This window comes from Sapajus apella, unplaced genomic scaffold (assembly GCF_009761245.1).
Source record: "Sapajus apella isolate SASKATOON/1434 unplaced genomic scaffold, GSC_monkey_1.0 scaffold14, whole genome shotgun sequence".
NCBI classification, from domain to species: domain Eukaryota; kingdom Metazoa; phylum Chordata; class Mammalia; order Primates; family Cebidae; genus Sapajus; species Sapajus apella.
The window spans coordinates 16,565,227-16,592,925 of NW_022436954.1; the positions used below are offsets into that span (position 1 = coordinate 16,565,227).

Genomic DNA, 27,699 nt, shown 5'->3' on the forward strand with positions numbered 1-27,699 from the left:
CAAAAAAAAAAAAAAAAAAAAAAAAAAAAAAAAAAAAAGCTACTAAGACTCTGTAGCATCCTTCCTTATCGCAATGAGCCATGAACTCTGCTTTGTCTTATCAACAGGTTGTTTTGGTAGGGAAATTGCTGGGGAATCAGCATTTACTTGACACATACCTGTGCAAGGTTCTGCTGTATCCTCCCCCGGGGAGGCCACTTCTTGCTGTATAGCAGACTCCACTTCTGTCACGACTGCTACAGCTGCCTCTCTGTCCAGCCCGGGCTGAGCGAGACTTGGGTCCTCAGAGGAAAGCCGGGGCCACAGCAGCAGCTCAAAGCCGGGCAGCACCACCTGGTACACCTGCAGATGGAGCCGCTTGCTGATCCGCACTGGGGTCACATTTCCCTCACTCTCCAGCCTGCCCTGCTGTACCAAGCTGCAAAGCAAAGTAAGAGCCACCTAGGAGATGCTCACTAGTCAAGTGGTCTTCCCTGAAAGCCACAGTCCCCAGGCAGTCCGGGTCCTAAAGGACGCCATGCCTTTGGAGCATTCACTACAAAAGAACACTGGGTAGGGAATGACAGTCAGCATTGGGTTCCAACCCAAGCCACAACAGAAAGCCTCAAAGGGACAAGTATTCATGACACACTCTCCTCTAACTTACCTAGTCCAGCCAGAACTCTGCTCACAGGCATGCACGTCTCCCCATGGGCCTAATGGCAGGTTCTGAAATAAGCCAACAAAAGTCCTTCTCAAATGTGTTTGAGGGGGTTGTGTAGGGTGAAAAACAAACAAACAAACAGATGAAACCTTCCTGGGACAAATTTAAGATGAAACTCCTGGAAGGTTAGAAGCCTCTGGTTCTACCTCTAGCAGGAGAGTGCTGTCTGATTCTTCATTTAACAAACACCAAAAAGTCTGTCTCCTTACCTCCCTCCCAAGGGTGTGCAGAATTACTAAATTGAACACATTACTGTCTTCCAGTGAGTACTAAACAGAAAAACTAATAAGGAACACCAGCTTTTTAAAATGGTACTTATTGGGCCAGGCACAGTGGCTCACACCTGTAATCCCAGCACTTTGGAAGGTCCAGGCAGGTGGGTTACTTGAGGCCAAGAGTTTGAGACCAGCCTGACCAACATGGTGAAACCCTGTCTCTACTAAAAATACAAAAATTAGCTGGGTGTGGTGGCAGACACCTGTAATCTCAAGCTACTCGGGAGGCTGAGGTATGAAAATCACTTGAACCTGGAAGATGAAGGCTGCAGTAAGGTGAAATCGTGCCACTGTACTCCAGCCTGGGCAAAAAAGCAAGACTGTCTAAGAAAAAATAAATAAGTAAATAAATAAAACGATACTTATTGTGCAGTGAAACACTTTATCTGCACAATTTAATCAGGGCCTCCATATAATCCCAAGAGAGCCATTGCTTTGTTTCACAGTTGACTTAAATGAGGCACGTAATTTAACGAGTTAGGTGACAAGGCTGGAATTTGATCCCATGCTTTCTTAATTCCAAAAATCTTAGATCTTGACTTTCGTCACTGCTGACACTATACGAACCCAGCTTTCAACAACTTTTCAAATCTCGATTCCTTAACTACTACTGCTGAGAGGAGGAGACAGTCTGGAGAGAAGGGACAAGACCATCTCCTATCTCCTGAAATACCCTTTCTTCGAACTGAAGAGCTGTTTAGAAATGTCCAAACCTCCCCTACATTTTCAATGGCAGAGAGCAGCCGCTCTACATATTTCAATACCTCCTCCGGCCGTGGCTTGAGTCCCTTGCCCTTCTCCTCGGAGACAGACTCCTCTTCCAGCGGCCCCCAGAGCAGGCCGGGCTGCAGGGGCTCCCCGACACACCAGACCCCCAAGCGCTGATCCTTGGCGCGTGAGGGGCCAAGGGCCAAGCCCCGGGGGAGGCTCTTTAAAGCGAAGAGGGCTCGGCTCGGCCTGGGTGGGACGTCCTTGAGGCTCGGCGCACAGCCTTCTCCGGAGGGGTTCCATCCTAAGTCCAGGCCCAGGCGCGACTCGGGGGCTGCAGGGAAAAGGGAAGAGGGTGAGGGAGCCGCCCAAGAAGGCGTGGGGTGGAGAAAGGTGTGGGAGGAAACCGCAGGTCCAGGTGGGCCTGCGGAGCCCGAGGGATGGGTGAGGGCTCTAAGGGAGGCCCTGAAAAGTTTGAGGGGACTCAAGAGCTCTTCAGAAGGCCCCAGCGACTCTGAGGGCACCAGAGGATTCTGGGATCGGGAGGAGAGGAGACTGAGGAGAGAGTTGACCTTAGAGTATCAGATCCATCTGGGCCAGAGCTGAGGGTCGCAGACATCGCAGGTCACTCACCGAGCTGCAGCGCCTTCTTCCCCTCCAAGAGCAGCTCCTCCGTCTCCTCCATTCCGGGTCAGAAAGCCTCCTCCGCCGGAAGTGAACGTCCTCTTCTCAGCTCCTCCAGGAAACAGTCTTGGACTTCCAAATTTCTTCTCAGGAAAGAAGCCTCAGAGTCAGACCTCATTGGTGCAAAGGACTGGGAATTTGGGAGTACTGGGGAGGCAGAATTCTGTCTGAGAGAAGTACGAACCTAGCATTCCGGAGGTCCACCAGGGATTCGAGTATCTAGTAAAGCGGAACTAATTGTTCCAGCCACCTCTTTTTGGGAGTGACGAGTCGGACAGTTATGCTGTTACATCCCCGAGGTGGGCACTTAGGCGGGCAAGTGCAGGAAGTGGGCGGGGCTCCTGGAAAGGCCATGTTTGGAGCCGGAAGTGGGTTGGAGGTGTGGCGGAAGTGGTTGGGGACCGAGGAGAACGGGAGGGGGCGGTTCCCGTTCCACCTCGGAGCCGGATGTTTGCCGAGCTTTGACAGGCGTGGCAGAGGGAGCAGTGCCCGAGTGCGGTGAGCTGCTGGCCGCGGGGTCTCCCCCGGTGGGGAGGGGGAAAGGAAAGGAGCTGGCCAGATCGTCCGAAGGGATGGGGTCCGGATGGGGAGGACCCGAGCAGATCCAAGGAGGGGGACAGGGGTAGAATTGGGCTCAGAGGCCTGGCCTTCTTGCAGGGTTTCTGCCCCATTTTGGCGCCTGCAATAAGTGGACTTTACCATTTTCGCTACCTTCTTCCTGGAGAAAGTACTCCCCAGGGGAAAGTCCAGGCCAGATCGCTGTCATCCAGCAAGCCGGCAGGAGGGGGAAAACTCCCAGATTTGATCTGGCAAAGCACTAAGAACAAGAAATTTGAGGGAAGTATTCCTCCCTGCCACCTATTAGGCCACGATTTCAGTTCAACTTCTTAACCTGTGAAATGGGATAATTGCAAAACGCAACATGGGCTTTGTAAACCGTGAAGCTGTGTGCAAACATAATTGCAGTTGAGAGTTGTAATTGCTGTTGTATTGTGGTGGGATTTGGGTTTTTGTAATTATGGAGCTGCAACTAGAAGGCCGATTCCAACACTGAGAATATGATTTTCTTTTTTTTTTCTTTTTTTTTTTTTGAGATGTAGTCTCGGTGGCGTGATCTTGGCTCACTGCAACCTCTGCCTCCCAGATTCAAGTGATTCGTCTGCCTCAGCCTCTCTAGTAGCTGGGACTACAGGGTCGTGCCACCACACCTGGTTCAGTTTTGTATTTTTAGTAGAGATGGGGTTTCACCATATTGGCCAGGCTGGTCTTGAACTCCTGACCTCGTGGTCCACCTGCCTCGGCCTCCCAAAGTGCTGGGAGCAGGTGTGAGCCATCATGCCCCATGAGAATATGACTTCAAGTTGCTATGTTCTGTGTAAAAGAGAAGATTAGGTGGGAGGCTTTAGTTTGCTCTTTTGTGGCACCTCTCTGAACCTTGAGAATTGCATGAATGACAGCCACTTAGGTAATTGTTTAGGTGCTGATCCTCACCCAGAAACCACTACAGACAGACATGGATTAAAGCCCTGCCTCTGCTGATTGTATGACCCTCAGCAATTGGCTTATTTTTTTCTGGTCCTCACTTTCCTCACTGTAAAATGGGCTTAGTAGAACATGCCTCATCAGTGCTATTGTGAGGTTGAGTTTATGTCCCCAGTTCATGGTCCTATATAGGCCCTCAACAAGTATGCGTTCCCTTCTTCACTTAGGAGATGAATTAATTGGTTCAGTTATTCAACAAATGGCAGCATCTACTATATATCAGGTGTTATTCTGAATGGGCCAGAAGTTCTTAAATGGTGATTCTCAGAAGGTGTATGAACCTCTTAAAATTGCATGCATCTACTAACTTTTCTTAGGGAAAACGTCCGCAGATGTTACCAGTTTCAGAAAAATCTACAGCTTCCAAAAAGTGATTGCCTAAGGTGATCCTTAAGACTTTTGTAATGGGCTGGGTGGTGTGGCTCACGCCTGTAATTCCAGCACTTTGGGAGGCCAAGGCGGGCAGATCACCAGAGGTCAGGAGTTCGAGACCAGCTGGCCAACATGGTGAAACCCCATCTCTACTAAAAATACAAAAATTAGCCAGATGTGGTGGCAGATGCCTGTAATCCCAGCTACTAGGGAGGCTAAGGCAGGAGAATCACTGAAACCCGGGAGGCGGAGGTTGCAATGAGCCGAGATTGCACCACTAATAGAGTCTCGCTCTGTTACCTGGGCAACAGAGCAAGACTCTGTCTCAAAAAAAAAAAAAAAGATTTTTGTAACGGTTTACCTTCTGAAAATGGAAAAACTAATCTCAGAGTTGGGTGTATTTTGCACAGATTAGAGCAGGCTTGTGGGTGGCTGGTGTCTTAAACAGCCAGGATACTTCATTTCTACTACTTGATGTTAGAATTTCCCTGTGCTAGCTTCCTCACCCTCCCACTGAATGGGAGTTCAACTTCCGGGCTCAGAGAAGGTAACTGCTGTGGGTTGGAGGGCGATGGGAGGGGCCAGTCTGGCCGGGAGATGGGAACAACTGGGCTTAGTTATGCTGGGAAAGGAGGTGATGTGGGGCATTGAGGGAGGTCACATCTGGAAGAACTGACAGAGTAGAAGAGCAGTTACTGGAAAAGAGGTGGAGTTCAAGTTCAGGTCCCTTTTAGATGGTGTCCTCCCTCCCTCACAGCTACCCCTGCTCCCAGCTGCTCCTTCCTTTTTTTTTTTTTTTTTTTTTTTTTTGAGACAGAGTCTAACTCTGTTGCCCAGGCTGGAGTGATCTCTACCTCCCAGGTTCAAGCGATTCTCCTGCCTCAGCCTCCTAAGTAGCTGGATTACAGGCACCCACCACTATGCCTGTCTAATTTTTTTTTTTTTTCCAGTAGAGACAGGGTTTCACCATGTTGGCCAGGCTGGTCTCGAACTCCTGACCTCAGGTGATCCACCTGACTCGGCCTCCCAAAGTGCTGGGATTACAGGTGTGAGCCACCTCGCCCAGCCCCATCTGTTCCTTCCAATTCCGCTGTTCACTGCAGCACAAAGTATTTCCGAGCACTGGAGAATTACATTTCTGGGAGGCGCTGTTGCCTCTACAGAGGAGGAAATTTAGGCCCAAGTAGGAAAAGGACTTGCTCAGCATCTTTGCAGCGCACTGGCTTAGGCAAGATGATAATCTAGCTCTCCATACTACCTCATCATTTCACGCCGTCGAGCACCTACTGTGTGCAGAGAGACGTCTCTGGGATAGCTGTGGGTGGGGCTGAAGGAGCCCCTGTTCCCTGGGCAGTGACAGGCTGAACCAAAGGGATGGAGAGAAGGCTTTGGCCAAGAGGGGGTTGCTTTGAGCTGGATTCTGTCTTTATTACCCTGCCGGAGGTCACTATGGAAGGCAGCCGCCACAGCCTTCTGGTTGGATGGCACAGAGGAGCATGTAGATATTGGAGGGTTGAAGGGTTGAAGGCTGAAGAGGAGTGAGGGAGCTGGGCGTGGTGTCACTGAGAGAAATGCATTCCTACTGTGAGGCATCATCCTTCTCTGTGTTTTTTGGAAGGGATTATATTTTGATGATAAGCAGTGGTAGTGGATGAGGCCAGGGGACAGGGCAAGGGAGAGGAAGAAGAGGGTTTTTTGGCTGTTTTGGCTGGTTGGCTTTGGCTTGGGAGCATGAAACAACGTTACCACTGAATCTGTGTGGTTGCCCTGGTGATAGGGTGCCTGTTGCTAGGCACAGGGAGAGGGCTCACCAGCCAGGGCCCTTGGCTGTGATGTGATGTGTGCGGGAGGCTGTCAAGTGGCCTTAGAGCCTGGAGTCTGTGGCTCCGGGATGGCAGCTCTCCCCCTCTTCTTCCTGCCCACCCCCAGGCCTTGTCTGCTCTCCTTATCTGCCCTGCTGATTCTCTGACCATATATGTCAATTTTGGACTCCAGGAATGCAGCTGGACGTGGAGCAGCCTCTTCCCTGGGGTTAGACTGAATAGGTTGAACTGAAAAGCCCCTCCCTCACCCATGTGGGGAGGTTGTGGCAGGAGAGGGAGTTGCTTCCCGTTAGGGCCGAGAGCAGAGGTGCCTACACCCAGGCTGCATACGGCTGCAGCCTTCTGGCCAGATTCCAGGGCTGGAAAAACCTGGCTTGGTGGTCGGCGCTGCCCCGTGCCTGCTGGAGCTGCTCTTCCGCCAGTCACCTCCTCATCTCAGCACTCTAAACACCATGAGCATCCCCCGTTCCCATCTGCGCCCTCCAATCCTTAGGGCAATCGACCTTTCCACCTTGAAACTGATGTCAGGAGTGCTCTGCAGAGTAAGAGTGGGCTTGGAAGTCCCTAGCAGCCTGCAGACTGTGATGACTGTCAGGCGATTCAATCCCCTGTTGCTAGTTCCTGTCCTGGGGCAAACCCAGCTGGGCCCCTCAGTCATAGCCATTTTTTTCTGGGACCCTGTAGTCTCCAGCTCCCTCTTCTCCCCTGGGCCAGGAATGAGGGATGGAGTGGCCAGGGCCACAAATGACTTTTTTCAGGCATGGGATGGGTTTGGAAACCCAACCCCTATGTTCTTTAGATTCTTACAACATTTCTACCCCTGTAACTGCTGGAGACTGGGAGGCTTCTGTGCTCAGGTTCCCTCAGGAGAGGGGCATGGACCTGTGCCCTTTGCAGCTGGGCCTGCATCACTGAGCCAGCTGGGTGGCAGGCGGCACAGGACCTGGCACGGCTCTTCCCTCTCCAGCTGCAGGACCTGGAGGGAGGCGCCGAGCTGTGCCATGCTCTGCCCCAGCTGCCTTTTCTGGCAACACGCCTGAGCCGTGGAGCCAGGAGAACCCAGAGCTACGTGGAGCTCTTGGCGGGGATGAGGAGTGTTGAGGAATAGGGACAGGCAGCCTAGGAGAAAGAAGAGTGGGGGCAGGAGGGCACATAGGAGAGGTTGCAGAAGGTGAAAAGAGCGGGTCACTGACCTGCCGCCTGTTCTCCTCTCCCCCAGGCTTCTCTTCAGGTTCTGCAGGGTGAGGCTTTGGGGGACGGGCTTGGCCATGGATCCGCTCTCAGAGCTGCAGGACGACCTGACCTTGGATGACACCAGCGAGGCTCTGAACCAGCTGAAGCTGGCCTCCATCGATGAGAAGAACTGGCCCTCAGATGAAATGCCTGACTTCCCCAAGTCAGGTGGGCTGTGTCCGGTCTCAGGCAGCTGTAGGTGCTTTAGAAGGGGATGCATCCCACCTGCTGAAGGGAGATGCCAGGAGGGCAGGACGGGGCAGACCAGTCCCAGGGTTGGGCTGGGAGCACAAGCCTTACTGGGGGAAGGGCAGACAGCATGCCCTTCCTCAGGCAGAGCGCAGTGCCAGCCCCCTGGCTTGTCCCCTGGCCTTGCTGTGTTCCTCAGATGACTCCAAAAGCAGCTCCCCAGAACCTGTGACACACCTGAAGTGGGATGACCCGTACTATGACATCGCCCGGCACCAGATTGTGGAGGTGGCAGGTGAGCACACCCAGCGCTATTTTCTTAACCCATAGAGCTCCTGGCTTCTGGAAGTCAGCCCCTCACACCACAGGGGAAGAACCTAGGGACATAGGCTGGGCCCGCCATGCAGTCTGACATCTGGCCCGGAGCTCCTGAGCGCATACACTGTTCTTTAAAAGCACAGACTCACCGGGCATGGTGGCTCATGCCTGTAATCCCAGCACTTTGGGAGGCTAAGGCAGGCAGATCACAAGGTCAGGAGACCAGCCTGACCGACAGGAGAAACCCCATCTCAACTAAAAATACAAAAAAATTAGCCAGGCGTGGTGGCGCACACCTGTAATCCCAGCTACTCAGGAGGCTGAGGGAGGAGAATCACTTGAACCCAGGAGGCAGAGGTTGCAGTGAGCCAGATCGCGCCACTGCATTCCAGCCTGGGCAACAGAGCAAGCCTCCATCTCAAATAAAAAAGAAGAAAAACACAGGCTGGTGATTGCCATTTGATGTGCTCACCTGCAGCCACCTCCTGACCTCTGGCCCCGTTGTCTCCGCTTGCATGGCGCATGTGGGGAGCCATGTATAATGACTTTGAAGTTAGAAAGCCCTGGGTTTGCTCTCCAGCTCTGCTCTCTGAACTCTCATTTCTTCCTTGTGGGTTACAATAACGAACGCATGTCAGGGCCTAGGCCAGAGCCAGAGCACAATCGGTCTTGAATAAGTGGGCCTCCCCTCCCCTGGTTCTATTCCCCTCCTGTCCCTCTACCCTAATGTTGACTTTTCCACCCCATCAGTTACTGGGGAGGATGGTGCCAGTCCCTCTTGGGAGTTGGTAGCCCCAGGGAAGTGTGGAATGGTCAGAGCCTCTTTCCAGAAGTGGGGGACAACATGGCTCCCTGGAGCATCAGGTTCCTGCCAGATGGCTGCCCTGCTGAGAATGGAGCTCCACTTAGGTCTTTGTCTCAAGGAGCTGCCTCTCTCCTGTTCATAAGGGGGACCCAGAAGAAACCAGGAGCAGGGGAGTCAGGCTGAGGAGGTGGTTGCTGCCCTTAGGGCCCCGCTTTAGAAGGAGCAACTGGAATCCTAGGATCCTTGTCTTTTCCCTAACATTTGTCCGTCCTTGCTGGTGAGGCCAGGCATGCATAAGCAGGGTGACAGCAGGGCCCTGCTCTGAGGCATTGGCATGGGCAAAGAGAGCCAGGTAGACACCAGCCATGGAAGAAGCCCGTCCAGCCGTGGGGTTGCTGGGCTCAGAGAGGCAGGGGGCAGTTGAGAGGATTGCCCCGAAGGTCAAAGGTGTTTCCTTGGCATTTGTACTCCTGCTGCCTGCCCTGGTCTGAGTTGAGGGCCTTGGCTCTGGCCTCACTCGCCCTCTGCGGAAGCAAGGCTGAGAGTTTTTTCCCTGGCCTGGTCCTGAATTCGACGCAGGAGAGTCACCCTGAAGGTTCTGAACCTGACTGGGGTCTGGGAGGTGCCTGGTGTGGAGGAGTCTCTGTCCTGACATCATCCTGGCCTGTGTGGTCAAGGCAGAGCTGGGGGAGCCTGCCCCTCCCCATTTCTGTGGGTGATGTCTCTTTCCCCACATCCCTGGCGCAGAGCTGCAATTTCTTTCTATTTCCCCAGACTGTGATGAGCCTGAGGGGGCCCAGCCAGGTAGGTGTCCATCCTGGCTCTCTGTGCTTGGCCTCTCTGGCTGCACCTCTGGGGCTGTGAATCAGGAGGGGCGCTTGGTGGAGGCCAGATGGGGCTAGCTTAATTGTGGCCCCACTCTGGGGAGCTGGGAGCTGGTGGCGCCTGGGAGCCGGAAATAGCAAAAGATTTATGGGAAGTGGGGGAGGGAGGAGGGGAAGGCTATGTGGGAACACACCCAGACCCCAAAGGGAAAGGAGCTCCCAGGAGGGTCTGGCCCTGGGCAATGGCCTGGCCTGAGTGGTGGCTCAGGAACCTTTTGGGTGATAGTGTCCCTATGGCTGTGCCTCCCTAATTGCAGAAAGGTGGCTGGATTGGCATCACCAGGCATTCATTTGATGAGCCCACTGTGGGGGTGTCCGGGAGAAGCCCTTGTGGGAAGGGAGGGAGGGTTACAGCTTCAGCTCCCCTGCAGCCCGTTCTCCCTGCCGGCAGTCGTCATGCCCCAGGGTCAGATCTGACTCAGTCCCTCCCGGTGGGTTCTTTCCAGTGGTGTGCTGGTAAATGGCCCTCTGGAGAGGGGAAAAAAAAGGCCACGATTTGTAGGTTTGCAGTTTCTGCTTTGCAGATCTCTAGCTACCAACACGATGTTAAGTGGCTTGCAAAATTCCTGACCATTGAACAACTTAACAGATGTGTGAGCTGGCTCTAGCTCGTGATCGGCTCTGTCAGCCCAGCCCTACCTCCCAGGTCCCAGGCCTGCCAGGCCGGTTGTGGGTGGGGCTGGTCTGGGGAGACCTGTTGCTGATTAACTCCCCGGCCACTCTGGGAGAGTTCCCACTCTGGGAGAGTTCCCGATTGGTATCTGGGGAATGCAAAGTCCTCCTTCTCAGGCAGCTTGTCTCTTTGTGGTGCTTTGCACAAATGCTGCCCTTCCCTCCTCATTGAGTTTTCTCCCCAGTGCCCTGGAGACACTAGAGCTGCCAGCTCCTTTGTCTGTAAAGCTCCTGGGCAGGGCCAGGCACAGTGGCTTATGCCTGTAATGCCAGCACTTTGGGAGGCTGAGGCATGTGGATCATGAGGTCAGAATTGCTTGAACCCAGGAGGTGGAGATTGCAGTGAGCAGAGATCGTGCCACTTCACTCCAGCCTGGCTGACAGAGCTAGACACCGTCTCAAAAAAAAAGTGCACATGCTTGTAATATTTGTCATATGACATCATGGAGGTGCTGCATTTGCTGAGTGCATTGGTGGAGTCTGGTTGAGAACTCAAAGCTTCCCGTTTACAAGGTGCTGCGGCCAGCTGAGAGATGGCACCACAGGCCTCCAGCCCGCACCCCAGCAGCGTCCCTAACCAGTTGCTACTTCTGAAATTCTAGAGCCAGGGCCCTCAGACTTTCTACCCTGGCTGAATCCTGAAATCTGCCAGCCAGTGAGGCCTGCCATGCTGCCGGAGCAGGTGTGAGGTGTGGGGACTCACAGACTGGAAGGAAAGATTCTTTTGGAAGCCCCCGTGATCCTTCCAGCATTTCCCCCATATCCAGGGCATTTCCTCTGCCTAGAAGGAGGTAGGCAGATGAGGCCCCCTCTCCCCAGACTGGTGGTAGGCATCCCAAGGGTTTCTGAAGCTCCAGACTATAGTGAGGCTGGGCTTGCCAGTCTAACCCTTTGTCCCTGGCCCCTGTCAGTCTGCTTTTCCTTCCGCTGTCAGAGCCAGTGGGAAGTGAATCAGAGCAGGCACATAGCCTCAGAGCCACACCCAACTGGCCTCAGGGGATCTCGGCACCTCAGGATCTAGGCTAGGGTATGAAAGAGAGCAGGTGCCACCTGGTCCTTTAAAACAGATCTGCCGGGATGGAGCTGCACCTTCTCTTCAGACAGGATGGTAGAAGATTCTGTACTTGCAAATCTGGTGAATTTCTGTCCTGAGCTTTGGGAAACTCACTGTCTGAAGCAGTCTGACCTGTAACCAAAGCATAATCAAGAACAAACACAGAGGCTAGGCACTGTGGCTCATGCCTGTAACCCCAGCACTTTGGGAGGCTAAGGCATGGAGCATCTGAGGTCAGGAGTTCGAGACCCCCCCCCGGTTAACATGCTGAAAACCAGTGTCTACTAAAAATACAAAAATTAAGGCTGGGCACGGTGGCTCACGCCTGTAATCCCAGCACTTTGGGAGGCCAAGGTGGGAGGATCACCTGAGGTCGGGAGTTCGAGACAAGTCTGGCCAACGTAATGAAACCCTGTCTTTACTAAAAATACAAAAATTAGCCAGGCATGGTGGCACATGCCTGTAATCTCAGCTATTCGGGAGGCTGAGACAGGAGAATCACTTGAACTGGAGGCAGAGGTTGCAGTGAGCCGAGATCGCCCCATTGCATTCTAGCCTGGGCAACAGGAGCAAAACTTCATCTCAAAAAAAAAATAATAATAAAACAAAAATTGACCAGGTGTGCTGGCACACGCCTATAGTCCCTGCTACTTGGGAGGCTGAGGCAAGAGAACCGCTTGAACTCAGGAGGTGGAGGTTGCAGTGAGCCCAGGTCACACCACTGCACTCCAGCCTGGATGACAGAGACATGGTCTTTTTTTTTTTTTTTCCTTCTCCTTTTTTGCCAAATCCTAGAGACTTGGTCTTAAAAAAAAAAATAAGAAAAAAGAACAAACACAGAAATAGTACGAGAACCATGCATCCCATAGTTTAATGGTGACCTGTGATTTGTGCAGGCTACCAAAACGTATTGAATACCTGCCACGTGTGGGATACTGGACCAGTACTGGAGACTGCAGGTGCCCTGGTGTGCACCTGTTGTCCCCGCTACTGGGAAAGCTGAGGCAGGAGTTCAAGACCAGCCTGTGCAACATAGCAAGATCCTGTCTCAAAAAAATTTTTTTAATTAAGCAGGTGGGCTGGGCATAGTGGCTCACGCCTGTAATCCAAGCACTTTGGAGGCCAAGGTGGGCGGATCACCTGAGGTCAGGAGTTCAAGACCAGCCTGACCAACATGGTGAAACCCCGTCTTTATATAAAAGAAAAAAAAATTATTAAAGAAAAAAAAGTAATTAAGCAGGTGGGGTGGCATGTGCCTGTAGTGCTAGCTACTCAGGATGTGGGAGGCTAAAGCAGGAGGATTGTTTGAGAGTGGGAGTTAAAGGCACCACTGCACTCCAGCCTGGGTGACAGGATGAGACTCTATCTCAAAAAAAAAAAAGAAAAAAGAAAAAAAAAATCAATCACAGCTTTCCAGTAGTAAAAAAAGAGAGACATGGCCGGGCGCGGTGGCTCAAGCCTGTAATCCCAGCACTTTGGGAGGCCGAGGCGGGTGGATCACGAGGTCAACAGATCGAGACCATCCTGGTCAACATGGTGAAACCCCGTCTCTACTAAAAATACAAAAAAATTAGCTGGGCATGGTGGCGCGTGCCTGTAATCCCAGCTACTCAGGAGGCTGAGGCAGGAGAATTGCCTGAACCCAGGAGGCGGAGGTTGTGATGAGCCGAGATCGCGCCATTGCACTCCAGCCTGGGTAACATGAGTGAAACTCCGTCTCAAAAAAAAAAAAAAAAGAGAGACAATGAGACACAGCCTCTGTCTTTGAGCTGCTCACAAGCCTGTCAGGGAGACAGGTACATAAACAATTATATAGGAGAGCGAAGGGTCAGGACAGTGATGGATGACAGTTTCGCTGGGAGCCATGAAAAGGGGCAGCTAACCTGTCTGGGGGAAGAAGGTGAGGACACAGATGTCTAGGAGGCAATTATGCCTGCTTTGAGTCTTAAGGGTTGGTGAGAGTTAGCCTAAAGGACCGGAGAGGAGCAGACTTGTCTAGAGAAAGGCCTGTCTGGTGTGAGAAACAGTCGAGCTAGCCTGGCATGGGCAGAGCTGTAGGCACTGCTGGAGGTGTGCCCGGTGTGAGCCAGGAGAGGCCTGTGAGCCCTTCCAAGGAGCGCTGATAGGACTGGGGCCCTCAGCGTCTATCTGGGGAGGGTTCTAGGAGGAAAGGAGGATTCAGAGCAGTAGAGTGGGGACAGGTAGGTGTTTATAATCCTCCAGGGCTAGAAGATGGACCAGGTTAGGAGGGGATGACAGAGCTGTCTGGGCTTGGTGGGCTGGGCCTCAGACCCTGGCCTAGGAAATTCTTGGAGGGCCCTGGTTAGGACCTTTTAGAGCCAACATAACCAGGCAATGCTTTGGATGGAGATGGGAGCTTTGGGGGATTGATGCAGAGGCTGACATGGTGGTGTGACAGCCGGGAGCAAGGTACTAAATCAGGCCCAAGCACCAGCAGCAGGCAGGGATTGGAGCCGCCCAGCACATTCCAGAAGCCTCCCTGAGCCCTTCCACTGAGGCTTCCCTCAGCCCTAGAGAAAAGGGACAGTACTTTGGAAAAACACTGACTCCTGGGGGAGGATCATGAAATCATGGCTTATGAAATAGAAGGAGATGCTCCGCAAGGCCTGGGGCTGTCTGCAGTCCTGGGAGGTAGAGGAAGAGTGACTTCCCCTGCACTCAAGGTTGAATAAGTGACTGGGTGCAGTGGCTCATGCCTGTAATCCCAGCACTTTGGTAGGCCAAGGCGGGCAGATCACCTGAGGTCAGGAGTTGGAGACCAGCCTAGCCAACAGTGAAACTCTGTCTCTACTAAAAATACAAAAATTAGCTGGACATGGTAGCTTATGCCTGTAGTCCCAGTTACTCAGGAGGCTGAGGCAGGAAAATTGCTTGAACCCAAGAGGTGGAGGTTGCAGTGAGCTGAGATCGCACCATTGTACTCCAGCCTGGGCGACAGAGTGATATTCCATCTCAAAAAAAAAAAAAAAAAAAAAAGTTGAATAAGGGGTCTTTTTATTCAGCTCTCAGATGGCAGGGCTTACACAAGTTAGTCTGGTGTCTCAGGAGAGGCAGGAGGGTAGAGGTGAAGAGAAGTTCCCTAGGGAATGGGGGAGTGGGGACCAGGCCCTGCCCCCATCGAGCTTTGCTTGGACTCCATCCATGCTGAACCTGGAAAAGCATATTACATTAGGGCACAATAGTGTATGTCTCTGGAGCTTCCCACCTTCAGAACAGAGCCAGATGGTCAGGCCATCAAATTGTGACTTTTTGGACAAACATCTTTGAGCGATTACACCCAAATGAGGATTTCCCCACAGCCATAGCATAACAGACTCCTCTGAACCACATGTTCTTTAGAATATCTTAATGAGAAAGGATAGAATGCTTAGAAACCTGCAGAAGTCGCCAGGTGCAGTGGCTCACACCTGTAATCCCAGCACTTTGGGAGGCCTTGGCAGGTGAATCACCTGAGGTCAGGAGTTTGAGACCAGCCTGACCAACATGGAGAAACTCTGTCTCTACTAAAAATACAAAATTAGCTAGGGGTGGTGGCACATGCCTATAATCCTAGCTACTCAGGAGGTAGAGGCAGGAGAATCACTTGAACCCGGGAGGCAGAGGTTGTGGTGAGCTGAGATCGCACCATTGCACTCCAGCCTGGGCAGCAAGAGCAAAACTCTGTCTAAAAAAAAAAAGAAAGAAAGAAAGAAAAAGAAACCTACAGAAGTCAATCAGAGCCAGTTAGGTTGATAATTCTAGTAATAAGTTGGGTGCAGTGGTGTACACCTGTAGTCTCAGCTACTTAGGGGGCTGAGGTAGGAGGATCACCTAAAGCCAGGAGTTCAAGAACAGCCTGGGCAACACAGTGAGACCCCCATCTCTTTAAAAAAATTCTAGTAATAAAATCAGAAAGTAATTGTCAGTGGTCAGAAATGAGACATGACTGTTAAGTAATCAGACTAATTCCTCAGTGGCCTCAAACATGCTGAGAAGGTAACTTCAAGAGGCTTTCCAAATAAACGCTGCTCATCGGGGGTGCTTTTTTTTTTTTTTTTTTTAACCCGAGACTGAATCTTGCTGTGTCACTCAGGTTGGAGTGCAATGGCGTGATCTTGGCTCACTGCAACCTCAACCTCCAGGGTTCAAGTGATTCTCCTGCCTCAGCCTCCCGAGTAGCTGGGATTACAGGGGCCTGCCACCACACCCGGCTAATTTTTGTATTTTTAGTAGAGACAGGGTTTCACTGTGTTGGCCAGGCTGGTCTTGAATTCCTGACCTTGCGATCCACCTGCCGCAGCCTCCCAAAGTGCTAAGATTACAAGCGTGAGCCACCGAGCCTGGCTGGAAAAGTGTAGACTTTTAAGATGACTATTTGGCAAGATCTCAAATGCTTTAGTGAGCTTCACCCCCACCCCCGACCCCGAGACAGAGTCTCACCCTGTCACTCAGGCTGGAATGCAATGGCATGATCTCAGCTTACTGCAATCTCTGCCTCCCAGGTTCAAGTGATTCTCTTGCCTTAGCTTTCCAAGTAGCTGGGATTACAGGCGTCCACTACCACGCCCAGCTAATTTTTTGTATCTTTACTAGAGATGGGGTTCATCATGTTGGCCAGACTGGTCTCGAACTCCTGACCTCCTGATCCGCCCACCTCAGCCTCCCAAAGTGCTAGGATTATAGGCGTGATCCACCAGGCCTGGTCCTAGTGAGCATTTTTAAATAATTGAGAAAAGATTCATATAACAAAATCATCAGTTTGCAGTGTACAATTCAGTGGTTTAATATTTAGTACATAATATCATACAGTTATCGCTGCCAACTAACCCCAAATCATTTTCATCACCTGTACCCATGCATGTCACCAAACCCTGCACCCACTAAGCAGTCAGTCCCCATTCCCTCCTCCCAGCACCTGGAAACCACTACTTTGCTTCCTGTCTCTATGCATGTACCTATGTAGACACCTCATGTACCTGGAATCACAGAGTTGGTGGCCTTTTGTGACTGGCTTTCACTTGGCATAATGTTTCAGAGGTCCATCCATATCGTAGCCTGTGTCAGTACTTCATCCCTTTTCACGGTCAAACAGTATTCCATTGCATGGATGAACTACCTCCGTTATCCTTTCATCCACTGATGGACATTTGGGTTATCTGCACCAAGCATGACTTTTTTTTTTTTTTTTTGGAGACAGTCTCGCTCTGTCACCCAGGCTGGAGTACAGTGGCGCCAGCTCGGCTCACTGCAACCTCTGCCTCCCGGGTTCAAGTGATTTTCCTGCCTCAGCCTCCCAAGTAGCTGGGACTACAGGCATGTACCACCACTCTCAGCTAAGTTTTGTATTTTTAGTAGAGATGGGGTTTCACTATGTTGGGAGGGCTGGTCTTGAACTCCTGACCTCAGGTGATCCTCCCGCCTTGGCCTCCCAGAGTGTTGGGATTACAGGCGTGAGCCACTGTGGCCAGCTGGCATGACTTTTGAAAAAGGGTATGGTGGTGCTCACCTATAGTCCTGGCTACTTGGGAGGCTAAAGCAGGAGGATCTCTTGAGCCCAGATCAAGGCTACAGTGAGCCATGATGGCACCACTGCACTCCAGACTGGATGAAGAACAAGACTCCATCTCAAAAAAAAAAAAAGTGATTTTTTTTTTTTTTTTGTTTTGAGACAGAGTTTCGCTCTTGTTACCCAGGCTGGAGTGCAATGGCGCGATCTCGGCTCACCGCAACCTCCGCCTCCTGGGTTCAGGCAATTCTCCTGCCTCAGCCTCCTGAGTAGCTGGGATTACAGGCACACGCCACCATGCCCAGCTAATTTTTTTTTGTATTTTTAGTAGAGACGGGGTTTCACCATGTTGACCAGGATGGTCTTGATCTCTTGATCTCGTGATCCACCCGCCTCGGCCTCCCAAAGTGCTGGGATTACAGGCGTGAGCCACCGCGCCCAGCCGATTTTTTTTTTTTTTAATACCCCAGCTCAGTATCCCTGAAAGCAAGCTGTCCCCCTCTTCAGTGGCACACACTTGAGTGCAGGAGGCTGCCTGGAGGTGTGTCTGCATGGGCACCCTGGCCCCTGTGCTAACTGGTTCAGATCCGCAGGCGTGGCCCCTGTAAGTTCCTCACCCCACTTCTTTTGGTTCCCCCTCAACCTCGCTCCATCTTTCTCCACACCTAGGAGATGACAAGTATGGGCGGAAGATCATTGTGTTCAGTGCCTGTCGCATGCCCCCCAGCCACCAGCTGGACCACAGCAAGCTCCTGGGGTGAGTACCTGCGGGGAAGTGTGTTGGGGCTCTGCCCAGATCCCCAGTGTAGCCTAATGCCACGTTCTTCACTGTCCCTCCCTGCCTGGGAGTGCTGGGCCACCTGCCTTAATGCCTCCCCTCTTCTCATGAAAGGGCTGGTTTATATTTAAGGGAGAGCACTGGACGAGGAGTCAGACCTAGTTTCTAGTTATTGAAACTGGGTGACCTTGGTAAGCGTCTTTAAGCCTCGTTTTCCTCTCCTTTGAAAAGGGATAATAATACAAGCGTCTTTCTTTATAGGAGTGAGAAACAGCACATGAAAAGGAAGGACTTTTGTCCAAATGTGAGGACTGACCATTAGAATCCTCTGGTGCTGGCCAGGCACGATGGCTTACGCCTGTAATCCCAGCACTTTGGGAAGCCGAGGTGGGCAGATCACAAGGTCAATAATAGATCGAGACCATCCTGGCCAATGTGGTGAAACCCTGTCTCTACTAAAAATACAAAAATGGCCGGGCGCGGTGGCTCACGCCTGTAATCCCAGCACTTTGGGAGGCCGAGGCGGGTGGATCACGAGGTCAAGAGATCGAGAACATCCTGGTCAACATAGTGAAACCCCGTCTCTACTAAAAATACAAAAAATCAGCTGGGCATGGTGGCGCGTGCCTGTAATCCCAGCTACTCAGGAGGCTGAGGCAGGAGAATTGCCTGAACCCAGGAGGCGGAGGTTGCGGTGAGCCGAGATCGCGCCGTTGCACTCCAGCCTGGGTAACAAGAGCGAAACTCCCACTCAAAAAAAAAAAAAAAAAAATACAAAAATTAGATGGGCATGGTGGTGGGCGCCGGTAGTCTCAGCTACTCGGGAGGCTGAGGCAGAAGAATCACTTGAACGCAGGAGTCGGAGGTTGCGGTGAGCTGAGATCACGCCACTGCACTCCAGCCTGGGCAACAGAGGGCGACCCTGCCTCAAAAAAAAAAAAAAAAAAAAAAAAAGGAATCTTCTGGTGCTTCTGAGATGGTTGCAGTGTTTATCATTTCTAGGAATAATTAGTGTTGTGTTATTTTGTGCCTTTGGTGTCAGTGGTTTCTGTACCTATGTGGGTTCTGTGAGCTAAACATAGGTAACAGCTCTGGCTGGTTCAGACACGTCCTGATTCACGTCTGAAGGCTGGTTGAATGCAGAGGCTTGACAGACCCGTTCATGGTTGTGCCAGCTCTGGGCCCACCGGCGGGCACACTCACCTCCTGCTGCTGTCCTCAGGGTGTGTAGAGTGAGACCATCCTGCCCTTCTTTCTTGGCCAGTTTAAAGCACTCTCTGAAACGTCAAATTCTGGCACTGTCCCAGGCAGCTCTGAGAGATCCTGAGCTCTGTGAGATCCTGAATGGTTGCGTGTGAGCAGGAGGAAGTAGGGGCTCAGGACAGACCCAGAGGGCCTCGGAAGAAGGGGAAGGGCCTGAATTTGGAGTCTCAGCCAGTCCTGGGCAAGCCAGGGTCACAGGCTGAGTCTTCCAGCTTCATCTAGGAGTTCTTTCTCTCCAGCCTTCTGAACCCTCTTCCCACTGCTCCTCAGACAAGGCAGGCAGAGCCTTGTTCAAGCCCGCCATGTGGCCCAGCCACAATGAGCAAGAGCTTGTCCTGAGGCTGGTGGAGGCACATGGCCTTTTCTCTAGTTCTGCGTCTGATGGACCAGGTGACAGCCTTCTGGCCAGAAAATAAATAAAGTGGGAGGAAATCAGTGGATGGGGGTGGAAAGCACCCAGTTTTCAGGAGGCAGCTTACTGAGGGAGGCCACACCCACCCCAGGGCATCCTTGGCTTCAGGAAGTCCTCAATGTCAGCCAATGATTGTCCTCTGTCACTTCCCAGCCTGGTCACAGTCCCTGCTGAGGGCAGCTAGGTGCTTCCATCATGGAGCACTTTGTCCCGTTTTCAGTAGATTATCTCAGACTTGGCCCTTCCCAGCTATCCACTCAGATCTGGGATGTTGAAACAGAAAATGCCTGAAGCTTGGAGGCAAATTCAAAAGACACATTAAACTTCAGCTCTGTACCTCGTGCTTTGGGGCAGGTCTTTTTCAAGCTTTGTAAAAATGAGACTTGTGGCCGGGCGCGGTGGCTCATGCCTGTAATCCTAGCATTTTGGGAGGCCGAGGCAGATGGATCACTATGTCAGGAGTTCCAGACCAACCGACCAACATGGTGAAACCCTGTCTCTACTAAAAATGCAAACATTAGCCAGGCATGGTGGTCCGCACCTGTAATCCCAGCTACTCGGGAGGCTGAGGCAGGGGAATCACTTGAACCCAGGAAGCAGAGGTTGCGGTGAGCCGAGATCATGCCACTGCACTCCAGCCTGGGCGACAGATGGAGATTCTGTCTCAAAAAAAAAAAAAAAAAGATACAAAACATTATAGAGTTCCATAAACATTATAGAAAATAGGAAGTGACTACATGAAAAAAAATTTTTTTTTGGGACAGCGTCTCACTCTTATTGCCCAGGCTGGAGTGCAATGGCATGATCTCAGCTCACCACAACCTCCACCTCCTGGGTTCAAGCAATTCTCCTGCCTCGGCCTCCCAAGTAGCTGGGATTACAGGCATGCACCACTACCCTCAGTTAATTTTGTATTTTTAGTAGAGACATGGTTTCTCCATGTTGGTCAGGTTGGTCTCAAACTCCTGACCTTAGGTGATCTGCCTGCTTTGGCCTCCCAAAGTGCTGGAATTACAGGCGTGAGCGACCACACCCAGCCCAGTTTTGTATCTTACATAACATTTTTTTCTGAGCATTAAGCATTCTTCAAAGATGTCATCTAAAAAGCATTCTATTGACATCTAATATGCTGACATAAGAGTGAACAAATTAGAAGCATACTGTGTGATGAATTTTCAAAAACTAAACACAACTGTGTCACTCACACCCCACAAAGGGCATAACCACTGTTCTGACATCTGACTTCACAGATTCATTCTGTCTGCAGAAACGTCCTGTGAGCTGTTCTATTTATGGTTGTCACATGATTGATTTAACCAATTCCCTGCTGTTGCAGTTGGCTTGCCATTAGATTTTTTTCCCCATCATAAAACAGGTCACGAAGAACAGCTTTCTACAAAAATGTTTCTGTTCATTTCAGACTATTTCCTTAGGACAAACTCCTAGACATATTTTTACAGGATCAGAGAGTATGAGCATTTTATAGCTTCTGATAAACATCACTTTATTTCCCTACAAAAGGCCATAACCTCCGTCAGTGGATGAGAGTGTGTTTTCACTACAATCTTTGCTATTTTTGTAGTTGGAAAATGCAATCTCTTTATGGGACAGCTCTTTTTTTTTTTTAATTTTTTTTTTGAGATGAAATCTCACTCTGTCACCCAGGCTGGAGTGCAATGGTATGGTCTTGACTCACTGCAACCTCTGCCTCCCGGGTTCAAGCGATTCTCCTATCTCAGCCTCCTGTTAGCTGGGACGACAGGCATGTGCCACCACACCCCACTAATTTTTGTATTTTTAGTAGAAACGGGGTTTCACTATGTTGGCCAGGCTGGTCTGGAACTCCTGACCTCGTGTTCCACCCGCCTTGGCCTCCCAAAGCATTGGGATTACAGGCATGAGCCATCGCTCCTGGTGTATGGGACAGCTCTTTGTAAACTGCAGTGCTCAGCGTGGGAAAGGGGTAAATGGCCACATGCTGGGGATCCCAGCATCAGCCACCCCACACCTGCCTGTGCTGGCCCAGCCTGGCACCCACAGGCTAGTCTTGAGCATACTCTCTCTAGGTTAGGCCAAGCTCTGGCCACTTCCCTAGGCTGCTGTCCTTCCCTGCCTCCCCTTGGAAGTCCTTAGCATTCTGCCTGCCCAGCCCCCCAGCCTGGATGTCACCGTGGGAGCCTAGGAGCTGTTTGACCAACTAGAAAAAGGCCTTTGCACGTACTCACCTCCCTTTCCCCAGTTCTCATTCATTCCATCCATATCTCTCAGTGTGCTCAACACCAGGTGTGTATGTCTGTGCTGAGCTGGTAGATAGTGTGTTATGCACACAGGGAACCAGAGGAGTTGGGGCTCTGTGGTCCATTAATTGCCCAGTGACTGGAGCAGGTGACTCTCTGGCCAACCCATCCCCTTTCAAGGGCACAGTGTTTTACCCCCGGCGCTGGAGTTCATGTGTAAAAGGCAGAGCTGTCCTGTGGTCAATAAAGTGGGCTTTGTGCTGGGTGCAATGACTCATGCCTGTAATCCCCCAGCACTTTGGGAGGCCAAGGTGGGAGGACAGCTTGAGGCCAGGAACTCAAAATAAAAAAATGAGCCGGGTGTGGTGGCTCACACCTGTGGTTCCTGCTACTCAGTAGCCTGAGGCAGGAGGATAGCGTGAGCCTGGGAGGTCAAGGCTGCAGTAAACTGTGATTGTGCCACTGTGCTCCAGCCTGGGTGACAGTAAGACCCTGTCTCAAAAAAAAAAAAAAAAAAAAAAAAGCAGGCTTTGGAGTTAGACACTTTACTTCCAGGATCCACCACAAGCTGTGTGACCTTGGATCAGCACTTGACCTCTGGTCGTTGCCTTCATTTGTAAGATGGAGATTATACCAGCCTCAGTTATGAGCAAGGGATGAGCTAATGTATGCAAAGTGCTTGGCAGACACTAAAAGCTTAATACTGAGAAATGGTGGCGCATCATTATTACTGGTTCAAGGAAATCCCTGATCAGGCAAACATCATTCCCATTCTCGCTGCAGGCCTCGGAGGACCCGGGCTAGGGTTGAGTCTCCTGACATCTAGTTTGTGCTCAAGAATGAGAACTGTTGTTGTTGTTGTTGTTGTTGTTGTTATTGAGACAGAGTTTTGCTCTTGTTGACCAGGCTGGAGTGCAGTGGCACAGTCTCAGCTCATTGCAACTTCTGCTTCCCGGGTTCAAGCGATTCTCCTGCCTCAGCCTCCCAAGTAGCTGGGATTACAGGCATGCACCACCATGCTCAGCTAATTTTTGCATTTTTAGTAGAGATGGGGTTTCACCATGTTAGCCAGGCTGGTCTCGAACTCCTGACCTCAGGTGATCCACCCACCTCAGCCTCGCAAAGTGCTGGGATTACAGGCATGAGCCACTGCGCCTGACCGAAAGCTGTTATTATTATTGTCGTTCCTCCACTCAGCCACTACCCTGGGTCTCCTCCACAGGAACCTGACCGATTACTAGCCAGAATAGTTCGTGCTAGGGGAGGGCCCGTGGGGAAGGGGCTGTGACACGGGAGATTCCCGGGGCTGCTTTCTGTCTTTGCGGGGCCACACCTGCGCACAGGGTGGGCCTGAACAGGGCTTTTCTCTGGAAGGTACCTGAAGCACACCCTGGACCAGTACGTGGAGAGCGACTACACACTGCTGTATCTACACCACGGCCTGACCAGCGACAACAAGCCCTCCCTCAGCTGGCTCCGTGATGCCTACCGGGAGTTTGACCGCAAGTGGGTTGGGGCATGGGGCTTGTACAGGCGGATCCAGAGGCAGCGGCTCTGCCAGCTTCCAGGCTGTCCTCCACTTGGGCAAGAGCTTATTCCAGGGCAGGGGGTGTCAAGTGCTGCCTTCTAAATAAATGAAAAAATCTGCAGTCAGATCACCCTGGCCTTAGAGCCCAGTTTCTCCGCTTATTCACACTCTGATCTCCCGTTTTACTTAACCTCTCTGAGCCTCCTGTTTTCTAATCTGTAAAATGCGATAGCCATGGCCCCTACTTACCTGGCATGCTGGCCCTGCGTGTTCAAATCAGAAAGTATGCACTGAGGCCAGGCGCGGGGGCTCATGCCTGTAATCCCAGCACTTTGGGAGGCTGAGGCGGGCAGATCACTTGAGGTCAGGAATTCGAGACCAGCCTGGCTAACATGGTGAAACCCCCATCTCTACTAAAAATACAGAAATTATCTGGGTGTGGTCGTGGGTGCCTATAATCCCAGCCACTCAGGAGGCTGAGGCATGAGAATTGCTTGAACCCAGGAGGTGGAGGTTGCAGTGAGCTGAGATCGTGACACTGCACTCCAGCCTGGGCAAAAGAGCAAGACTCTGTCTCAAAAAAAAAAAAAAAAAGTAGCCCTGGGACCCTAGCACAACGCCTGTCCCACCACACCTGCTCCTGAGTTGCCCCTTCTGCCTCTGCAGGTACAAGAAGAACATCAAGGCCCTGTACATCGTGCACCCGACCATGTTCATCAAAACTCTGCTCATCCTCTTCAAACCCATCATCAGGTGAGTGGCCGCGGGCAGAGCAGGGCCAGTGGTCCCGGCTTACCTGAAGCCCGAGGCTGGGCAGCCTGGGGACCACCAGGTGAGGCTGGGCCTGGGTCTGAACTGGGTGGGTGTTAGGGGCAGAGTGGAGGCCACCAGAAGCAGGGACTACCAACCCAGGCCCTTTCCTCTACCAACAGCTTCAAGTTTGGGCAGAAAATCTTCTACGTGAATTACCTGAGTGAGCTGAGCGAGCACGTGAAGCTGGAGCAGCTGGGGATCCCTCGCCAAGTGCTCAAGTGAGGCGCGCGTGGCGGGCGTGGCGGCCGGGGGCTTGCAGAGCCAGGGTAACGAGGACGCGCGTCCTGATTCAGAGGCCGCGTGGGGCTTAGGCAGAGCCAGCCTGTGTCCTGACCTCTCCCGGGTCTTTGTTTTCTGCTGTGGAAAGCGGAGTTGTTAGGGAGATCGCCTGAGACGATCCTCCTGACCCAGGATGGTCAATGCTTGATTGAATTGGCGGAGCAACTCCAGAGCCAGGCAGGGCCTGATCCACCTCTCTCTGCTCCTGCAGGTATGACGACTTCCTCAAATCCACACAGAAAAGCCCTGCGACAGCCCCCAAGCCCATGCCCCCACGGCCCCCGCTGCCCAACCAGCAGTTTGGGGTGTCGCTGCAGCAGTGAGTATGAAAGGTGGCTGGGCCTCGGGGGCGGGGCGGGGCTTGGGGGGCGGGCGGGAAGGGCTGCAGGCCCGCCCCTGGCCTTGTTCTCGCAGCCTCCAGGAGAAGAACCCAGAGCAGGAGCCCATTCCCATCGTGCTCAGGGAGACTGTGGCCTACTTACAGGCCCATGGTGAGTGCCGGGCCTGCCTGCTCGGGCTGGGAAGCTGGAGAAGCTGCCAGGCAGGGCAGAGGGAGGTCCTGCAAGCCTCAGTGCCCCCATCCAGCCCTGCCTAGAACTCCAAGACAGAGCAGGGGCAGGGAATCCAGCTGGTGCCCAGCGCTCCGAAGCTCACCAGGCCCTACTGTTTCCCAGCTCTCACCACCGAGGGCATCTTCCGGAGGTCAGCCAACACCCAAGTGGTCCGGGAAGTCCAGCAGAAGTACAACATGGGTGAGCGGCCCAGGGCTGCGGCAGGGCCACGCGTGTGACTGGTAGGGGCTTCTCTGCCCTCTGCTGCCCTGTAAACAAGGGTCTCAGAGTCTCTTCCTGCTAGAGGTTTCCATAGCACTTGGTGTCACATAAGTCCCACTTCTGCCAGGCCTGCTGCCTCATCGGTCCAGCTCCCGAGTCCTGGGTGCAGGCACATTCAGAAGCAAGGAATAACGGTGGGATGTGCTGGGCCCTGCTCCACCCAGATGGCCAGAACCTGCATTCTCTGGTCACCGAAGAAGAGGGGAGGCAGGTGCCAGAGGGCGCCCCTGGGAGGAGGGGCCTATGCAGGGTCCAAGTGCGATCAGGCAGTGGGGCCTGCATTGTCTCCAGATGGGTGCTGCCCTTCAGGCTGCGCCGAGCTCCTCTCATGCTGCCCCCACCCCAGGGCTGCCTGTGGACTTCAACCATTACAACGAGCTGCACCTGCCAGCAGTCATCCTCAAGACCTTCCTCCGGGAGCTTCCTGAGCCCCTGCTCACCTTTGACCTCTACCCCCACGTGGTGGGCTTCCTCAGTGAGTTCCCCTCTCTTCTGTTGAGTCTGAGACTGGACTTGGGGCAGGTGTGCTGTGGGCTGGCAGGCCTAGGTGCCCCCCAGGGAGGACAGCTTGGGAGGTCTCCCCTCTGGCATGCATCAGGACTTTCTGAACCAGCCCAGCCCAGGGCCCCTGTAACCCGGGCCCCCTTTTCTCTAGACATAGATGAGAGCCAGAGGGTGGCAGTGACACTGCAGGTCCTCCAGACGCTGCCCGAGGAGAACTACCGGGTGCTTCGTTTTCTGACTGCTTTCCTGGTGCAGGTGAGATCTTGGACTTGGCCTCTGGGGTGAAGGGAGGGGAAGAGGAGCTGCTGCCTCTGTGCCCCGGTCGGGGTTGCTGGGAGTGGGAAGCAGAGTCTGTGGCTCTCTGCTGCAGCCCCCGATTCCCTCCCCAGATTTCTGCACACAGTGATCAGAACAAGATGACCAACACTAACCTGGCTGTTGTCTTCGGCCCTAACCTGCTGTGGGCCAAGGATGCAGCCATCACCCTCAAGGCCATTAATCCCATCAACACCTTCACCAAGTTCCTTCTGGATCATCAAGGGGAGCTGTTCCCTAGCCCGGACCCCAGGGGGCTCTGAGCCCGGCCTCTGCCCCACCAGCCCCTTCTCTGATAGCCCGGGTTTGGACTCTTCCTCCTGCCATCAGGGGCCATGAAGCCCCCTGGAGAGAGATGCTGGAGCCGCCCATCAGGCATGCTTTCCCCCACCTCTGTCCAGCCCACCTCACGGCCCTGGCGGCCTCGCTGTTACCAGAAGACGTTTTTCTTCGCCTTACACTTCTCACTGCCTCTCTGGACACCCGGCTTTTGCTGGGCTTTCCAGAGCTGGGCTTGGCCCTTCTAGCTGGAGAAGGACTGAGCCCCAGTAACCCCTTTCCTGCTTTTTCCTGCCTCTTTTTCCCTGGCAACTGTGGATTAATCAAATCACTGCCGGCTGGGCTGGTAGCAGGGGCCGGTCCTCCCCTCCTGATTGCTGGGAATGAGCAGCTGAGCTCCTTGGTGTGGCCACTGCCCCACGCTGAGGCGCCTCCCTGTCTGGTTGGCTGCTGTGCTTTGCCCTGCTTTGCTAAGTCCCACTGTGTGAAGGAGTGCAAGCACCCCTGTTCCTATGCTGCCCCCAGCAGTTCAGCCTGGGGTATTTCCCCTGCTGAGGAGTGACAGGGCTGGAGCCTGTGTCTGCTTTCTGCCTCCTTCTCTTCCACGAATCCTGGGTCAGCCTTTCCCAAGTGATACTGCCCCTGGAGTGTCCTAAGCCCCTGGTTCTGCCAGGAATGGTAGCTTGGATGACAGGGCTCAGAGTCCCAACATCCATTTGAAATCTCCCTCCCTGCCTCTGGGTATGTGGTGGGATCAGTGACTGGCAGGGCCAGCCTCTCCCTGGCTGGCCTCCTTTCCCACACAGGCAAATCCTCAGCCTTCAGGTTCTTATGGACCTGCCTGTTGTGGAGTCACACTAGCCCCTGCCCCGGCCAGAGGTGACTCAGTGCTTCAGGATCTGTGTGGCTCCTTCCCCCAGCTGGGGTACTCTTAAAGGGGCTGGGGTAGAGGCTGAGTGCCCATAGGAGGGCAAAGATTGTGCTGATAGATCAGCCCAGATCGGTGGGTTCTAGCAGTTTCCCCAGGGGATTAATGAGGCTCTAGGGCCCTGCTGTCTTTCAAGGAACTTCGACACCAATTCGACCCCAATGATGGCTGATCTCTCCCGCTGTCTCGTAAAATTACACTCCTTCCTGATGAACTCTGGGGACCCCTCTTCCTGCAGCCTTGTCCTTGGGGAGTAGAGGGAAATACCTGCAGTGACCCTGCCCCCACGACATTGGCCAGGCAGGACAATTCTGGAGCCTGTACTGTGGGGATCCTCACTGGCCAGCCCAGCCCTGTCTGCAAGCCAGGCTGGGCCTGGGTGTCACTTCGCTGGGCTCTCCCTAGGCTATCAGCAGTGAATACCCCCACACCCGCCACTGGGAGCCTGGGCTCTCTGTCAGTCCCTTGGTCTCTGGCCTGGGCCTGGGCTGCTCTGCTGCCTGCCCTCCTTTGTGTATCAAGTGTCACTCACAGTCCCATTCACTGGGGAGCCTTTCGGATCTATTTGGTCTTTCTCGTGCCCCCACTGGTCTGTACCCCGGGGAAGGGGTGCTTGTACTGTGAATCCAGTGTTCACATTCACACTTAATGACTTCCTTGGCACAAATCATGTATTTCACCATTTGCACTTTTTGTATTTCAATAAAAATAGAGATGCAAAACTGCCCATCTGGATGTTGGGGAAGTGAGTGGGGCGTGGAA

At 52.8% G+C, this 27,699-nt stretch overlaps 2 protein-coding genes and 1 pseudogene across 6 annotated transcripts in view; 2 read left to right on the top strand and 1 right to left on the bottom strand.

The window, feature by feature from the left end:
- Positions 1 to 2,647, bottom strand: part of ZNF408 (zinc finger protein 408) — a 5,892-nt gene extending 3,245 nt beyond the window's left edge. The window contains exons 1-5 of one of the 2 annotated variants that reach the window (XM_032283409.1): positions 2,555 to 2,647; positions 2,320 to 2,456; positions 1,743 to 2,020; positions 647 to 708; positions 159 to 418 (exon numbers count right to left, since the gene is read on the bottom strand). In XM_032283409.1, the coding sequence (XP_032139300.1) occupies positions 159 to 418; positions 647 to 708; positions 1,743 to 2,020; positions 2,320 to 2,371 (652 nt within the window). In that variant the 5' untranslated portion in view covers positions 2,372 to 2,456; positions 2,555 to 2,647. Of the gene's footprint in view, positions 1 to 158; positions 419 to 646; positions 709 to 1,742; positions 2,021 to 2,319 lie in introns of both variants that reach the window. The other variant, XM_032283410.1, reaches the window with a different exon arrangement.
- A 96-nt stretch (positions 2,648 to 2,743) lies between these two features.
- On the top strand, positions 2,744 to 27,664 carry ARHGAP1 (Rho GTPase activating protein 1). 3 transcript variants are annotated; one of them, XM_032283411.1, is made up of 14 exons: positions 2,745 to 2,868; positions 7,327 to 7,508; positions 7,729 to 7,824; positions 9,427 to 9,456; positions 17,438 to 17,525; positions 22,833 to 22,964; positions 23,653 to 23,739; positions 23,919 to 24,017; positions 24,290 to 24,397; positions 24,493 to 24,569; positions 24,753 to 24,830; positions 25,258 to 25,386; positions 25,567 to 25,670; positions 25,805 to 27,664. In XM_032283411.1, exons 2-14 carry the CDS (start codon positions 7,376 to 7,378, stop codon positions 25,991 to 25,993), a joined length of 1,350 nt encoding a protein of 449 aa, XP_032139302.1. In that variant the 5' UTR covers positions 2,745 to 2,868; positions 7,327 to 7,375; the 3' UTR covers positions 25,994 to 27,664. The 3 variants fall into 3 exon arrangements, with proteins under 3 accessions (XP_032139304.1, XP_032139302.1, XP_032139303.1); XM_032283413.1 differs by lacking the exon at positions 25,258 to 25,386 and having other exon boundaries at positions 2,744 to 2,868; XM_032283412.1 differs by lacking the exon at positions 9,427 to 9,456 and having other exon boundaries at positions 2,746 to 2,868.
- Positions 27,082 to 27,662, top strand: LOC116555048 (annotated as a pseudogene). The gene has a single exon (XR_004270351.1). The product of XR_004270351.1 is annotated as an uncharacterized LOC116555048 (transcript).
- Positions 27,665 to 27,699: the final 35 nt, after the last annotated feature.